This window comes from Pyxicephalus adspersus, chromosome 12 (genome assembly GCF_032062135.1).
Source record: "Pyxicephalus adspersus chromosome 12, UCB_Pads_2.0, whole genome shotgun sequence".
Classification (NCBI taxonomy): Eukaryota; Metazoa; Chordata; class Amphibia; order Anura; family Pyxicephalidae; genus Pyxicephalus; species Pyxicephalus adspersus.
In genome coordinates, this window is record NC_092869.1 from 35,747,240 (window position 1) to 35,753,067 (window position 5,828).

Below are 5,828 nucleotides of genomic sequence, written 5' to 3' on the forward strand. Positions count from 1 at the left end.
CACACACACACACACACACACTTCTTTGTGCCTGAAAAATACACCAGAATCTAGGCCTTGCCTACTTTGGTCCTTTTGCATTGAAGAGATGTGTATTTATAAATTATTTGACTAAGTTTGGCAGCTTTTTCATTTTGTATGTGCACTATTGTGATTGCTGTGCACTTTTTTTTATAATTGGTCACTAGCTGGCAGAATGAACCTCAATTTTATTGTGCATCAATAAATGCACTGCAGGGTGTACAAACGCACCTAAATAAACGGCTAAATTGAAGTGAAGACTTTATAAGTACACACCAAGTCCAAGCCTGGCTTTATCATTTAACGGTTGTGGTCAAAGAACTAAATCCCAACATTAAAACATTGTGACCAGGCAGGTACTTTTTTTGTAAAAGAGATAGGCAATGTCACTTTTGCAATAAAAAAGCCTTACCTGCCTGATTACAATTTCTATAATACACTCACTGGTCATCATGGGCATTGTTTTTTTCTTTTGTTTCTCTTCTAGGTTCCCAGGTATCTCTTACCTATTTAATTTTTAATCAGAATAGTTAGAACCCAATGTTGAGGTTTAATTGCTTCACCTTGCCCATTTCTCCTGCAATAAGTGAGGGTTTCTTTTCCCTAGGTCAATAGTATGGTGGGGTGGCATAGGTGGTAAGCCTACCTAGAAGTGTCAGAGCTTTGCTTTTTGCAGTCCTGGGATTGCTTTGTAAGGGCTACTTACATTGGTGGTAAAAAAAAATGGCATTTACCGTGAGTGTCTACTGGCAACCACAAGGCACCGAAAAGAGTTAACAGCTAGGCTTTATTAGGAGTTTGCAAATGCTTGTGCAGGCATTTGCTTTTCTTGTTTACCCTCTTCCTGTCCTCCAGAAAACCTGAAACTGCTTAGAGCTTGCTGCAGGTACATATACACACATTATTATATTATTTATATATAATATATATAAATATATATATACACACACAACTTTACGCCTTGCACAGCTCGTCCCTACTCAAGTGGCAGACAAGTATAATATAATGGAATAAAACCTTAAACATATTAAAAGGAGAAGGAAAACAAGCAGCAATTTTTAAAACTTCAGACTGGCTCCTTTATTAAAATAAATAAAATCATTTGTGACCCTGTTTCAGATAAAAACAGCAACCATATGCTAGACAGTAAAAGTATCAAATGTACAAATTGAAAAATGGTATATGCATAGGTTGAGGACTCAAACAAGAACTACATTGGAATGACAGGACAGTAGTAATTAGAGACCAGAGTCACAAAGCAGTAGGTGCCCAGGCAGAAATTGCATTTTTTAAAAATATATATAGTGAAATGGATAGCCTATGCCTCAGGCACATGGTTCACCATCATCCATTATGTGTTTTAATCGCTAGAGTTTTTATTGCCCAGTCCAATCCATTACATTTTTTTTTTAATTTCACGTCTGCACAAGGATGAGGCTTGGGTTCTACAGACAAGAACATATTTCATGACCAGGTCCTCTGACCTTGGTATGTTATAGTCATTTAGAAAAAAAGTAAGAATAATTCTGGTTTGGGTGACAAGAATAACAAGTAACATTTGCAGAGCCACTGATTGAGATTGCAAATGTTATAAGAAAGAAAAAGCCACTACTGCATTGCCTGCAAAACATTTATCCCTATTTTGATTCCTGCAGTGTCAACCTGCTCCCACCACCTAATACTAGCCCACTGGTTTGCTAGCTCTGACTAGGATTTGGAGGATCAGACGTGTAACCAATGCAGGGAGGGACTCTGCTCTTGAACAGCAATGCATCAGGTATGTCCAATCTGCAAACAAAAGTGGCACTGATCAACAAAAATTCCTTATCAGGCAGGAAGGATAAGAGTTTTTTTTTGGTTGTCCGTCTTCCTAAATCCACATCCAAAAATCTAAAGAAACTTTTTTTCCCTCCCAACTTTTATAAAGCAGAGGTTGGTTAGGATGACATATATGGAGCCAGCGTTGGTTTCTCTGTAAATTTTTTCATTGCAACATAAGGCTCACAATGCTAAAAGTAAAAGCAAATAGTTTTGCTTAAAGTGAACACTTGAGACGAAAAAACATCTAGCAGAATCCACTGACCTAAGCTGTGATATATAATCGAGCTCTAAACTTTTGGTTAGTGTATCTTGGTCTTTTATCGTGGAAATTCTTTGAGTTTGTGAAATTAGAAATTACAAATTAGATCACCAAAATTTCTCTGTGATGCTAACATCCCATTTTAGTTTAGTTGATTAGTTCTGTGCTACAGGGCCCTTCCCCCTATGTTACCAATAAGGAATAGGGTAAGGTGTTCTGTGAACTAGAAAAAGTATACTAGGCAGAATTTACAACAATGACTGCAATTTCAATGCAGCAGGGGCTTTCTGTTGTCAGTTTAAAAAGGAAGTTAGGAGTACACCGATTTGGTGGTTTTCTGGTAGGATTGTTGGATTTCTGGTAGGATTTTGTCTTTAAATGGACAAACAAGGGCAGAGGTTCAATTATGGCAAAGATGTCCAATGTTTAAAATTTTTTTAAGCCGGGGGGAGAAATTGTAGGTGGGTGGCAGCCCCTGTATTGTGACCCAACTCTTCAGTACCCACCCAAAAACAGCCGGGTGGTTACTGAGAAGTGCCAGGTGGTGCACTCAGCTACAAGGGGCCGGGGAGAACACTGATGTTCCTAAGTTCTTTTACCCATTCTGCCCTGATATGCATTTTAAATAATTGTGATATTGACAAAAATTAAAAAGAGTGCCAGATCAATCAGAAACTTATTATGTAGGGAGAACATAATTAATAAATTTGTAAAAGCATGGCCACTCTATGTCAATTATTTCAGAATCTGTGTGGTCTTTGTCAGGGTAAAAGTCTAAAAACTACTCTTGGAGTGCAGAAAGGCTATTTTTTTTCCAGGGGAATTTATAAAAGACCGTTTTACTTATCTGATTCATTCAGCAGGCTTCCTGCTTTTCATGTGACCGATTGCATGCTGGCACCCCAGCATCACCTTATAGAATGCAAAACCAACGTTCACTTATTGTTAGTGAGGAAATGGAGTGCCCACACACAACCTGGACCATGGGTGGAAGAGGGAAGAGCTGGCTGCTAGATGAGAAATAAAAAGTAAAAATTGCCTTTATAAAGTTCCCTTAAACTAAATTGAGGAATTAACCCTTGTCCCACTGCAAGTGTAGTTTTTCAATTTTTCAGTTCAGCTTTATGGGGATAATAAAGATGACTTGTTTAGAATGCAACTGTTTATATACCTTCCTAATAACTTTACCTTAAATATTTGTTGCGATCTTATAAACAAACATTTAAATTATTTTTTGATTTGAGGTTACAGTTAAATGGATTTTTCAACTTCGCATTAACCTGCTCATACGGCAAAAACTGTGCCACCTAGTGTAGGGGAAGAGACCGAATGTTGCTGCCCAAAATAAAGAGGACTTAAGCCCCGTACAGACATGCGATGGATGTCCAAGGATTGTCACTGGAAACAATCTTTTTTGACTGTTCCTAGTGACAGATGAACGAACAAGTGCAATACACACAGCATCATTCTGTTCAATTGAGAGGAGAAGACTAGCAAGCGGCACCTTTTCCATAAGAGTGCACTACGGTCATTCCCGACCAGTTGTTCTTTGTCTGCCATGGCAATGGATGAACATTGAAGGGTTGCTAAACACAGAATTTCATGCTCGTCTCGGGCGAGAATCATTTGAGGCATTTACATTGATGAGGTTTGAGTTAAAAAAGAATTAAAATGTGTTGCATTTATCAAAGCATCTATTATATAATGCACCTATGAGGCTCTTCATTCTTGCAGTGCACATTACAAAATGATAGGTAAAATACAAATCGTCCCAAGTAATCATGATACATTAAAGTGACCCTGTAATGTGAAGCATTTAAAAATTAATCACTTGCCTAAAAGTAGGCAACTGGAGGACCTTGGCATATTTTATTGTTTGACGTTGGTATGAAGTTATAAAGCTGAAAGGAAAAAGCACTGATACCTAGCCCAGAGGATGAGACAGAGTCCTGCTGCCTCAACAACACCAGAAGACACATTCCTAATGCTCAAAACACAGTGGGAGCCAGAGCATTAACCTTCTCATGAATGGTACAAATAGTATCATCCAGCTCAGGGAAGAAGACAAAGCATTGCCACCCAGATCAGGGAAGGAAACATTGCCACCTAACTAATTTAGGGGAGAAACTACCATGCTGTTGCCCAACTCAGGGGAGGAGAGTCAACCTTGCAGCCCAGCTCAGAAGAAGAGAGGCAACACTGCCACCCAGCTGTGGGGAAGAGTCAACACTGCCGCTCCCAACACGACTCAACAACATTGTCATCTAGCTCAAGGGTTAAAAAAAAGTAATGCCCATTGCAATGACAAAAACCCACAGCCATGTTAGGTTGTGTCAAAGTGCTAACCTACACAAAGATTACATTTACTAACAGCGCACCTTCTTAGCGAGTGTTGTAACTAGATACAAAATACTAAGAAGTACAGTGTTTGAGCCCATAGTGCTTCAATAAATTATGATATGAAAAGGATATACAAAAAGATGATTATCAGGCACTTAACTATATAATAACCTTTTGATCCCACCTTACAGAGTGCTGAAATAACCGATCCCCAGTAAAGTCCATATATAAGAATTATAGCAGTATAAAAAAAAAAAAATAGAATTCAGCAATAAAAGGGATGAGATTTTGTGACAACAGTTGATTAAAATCTGTTGTCTTTTTTGCCAAAAAGTGCTGAAATGGCTTTTTTTTTTTTTTAATTTTACATCCGTTTGTTTTTTTTTCCTTTATTTCTTTTAGATCAAGACTAATATTTTAAATGAAAAATATTTTCCCTATTTCTCTGCAAAAGTCTACCAATCAAAAAGCTTGTGAAATAAATAAATCCGAGTTCGGCATCTTTATAAATAATATTTCCCATACAGGTGCTGTGCTTCCGGCAGCAGTGTGAAGTGGTGCAGGGCGTTATAGGAAGCAACAAAAATTCTAAACCTTCAGAGTCCTGTTCACCAGCAGCAGTACTTTACGCTTTCGATGGGTCTTTCGAGGATTAAGCCGATTCTGTTTGAGGTTATCTTTCTAAATGCCAGGATGGCTTCAGGAGTCAGATGCAGATTATTTGAAATATCCAGAACACGCAAAGAGTACAAGTTGGCTAAAACAACCAGGGCGTCTTCTGTCAACCAGGTGTTACTGCAAAAATACAATTAAAAAAAAAAAAAAATAATACACATTTATTAGTTGCTACACATTGCTGCATACACATTTTCAGTTGTCACTGTAAATCATTTTTCAGGATGGTTTCCAACGACAAAAGAGTGACAAAAAAAAAAAAGAACAAGTGCTGTACACACAGTGCCGTCATGTTCTAAGGAGAGGGAAGAACGAGCTGTGCTCCCCTCCCTTTACTTGTATTGCGGTCGCTCATGGATCTGTGAATGAGGTCAGGTGATCTCGGGACACATGTCAGATTCTTGCCAGAGATGTGCCCAACTATTTGTATTGGCTGAGAATCATCTGATGTGTGCAAGTCAAACCAAATTTTCTGAACATTTTGTCCTCCACATAGAACACAAAGACACTATGTGTACAGTGCTTGTTCATCCATCTGTCACTCTTTTGTTGCTGGAAACAATCATAAAAAGGTGCCAAAGTCCAACTTACCATGCTCCTATCTATAATCCCTGCAAATAATTGGGATAACCCCACATTTTTGGGAAGACGTCCCTCTATTAGTGGTTACCTATCAATCACATGGTGTAAAAATAAACTTAGATTCTATGAA

At 38.2% G+C, this 5,828-nt stretch overlaps 1 protein-coding gene across 3 annotated transcripts in view; it reads right to left on the reverse strand.

The window, feature by feature from the left end:
* Nucleotides 1-1,076: 1,076 nt before the first annotated feature.
* Nucleotides 1,077-5,828, reverse strand: part of LOC140341960 (uncharacterized) — a 12,977-nt gene continuing 8,225 nt past the window's right edge. For all 3 annotated transcript variants that reach the window (XM_072427925.1, XM_072427924.1, XM_072427923.1), the window contains exon 6: nt 1,077-5,236. In XM_072427925.1, the coding sequence (XP_072284026.1) occupies nt 5,050-5,236 (187 nt within the window). In that variant the 3' untranslated portion in view covers nt 1,077-5,049. The remainder of the gene's footprint in view (nt 5,237-5,828) is intronic.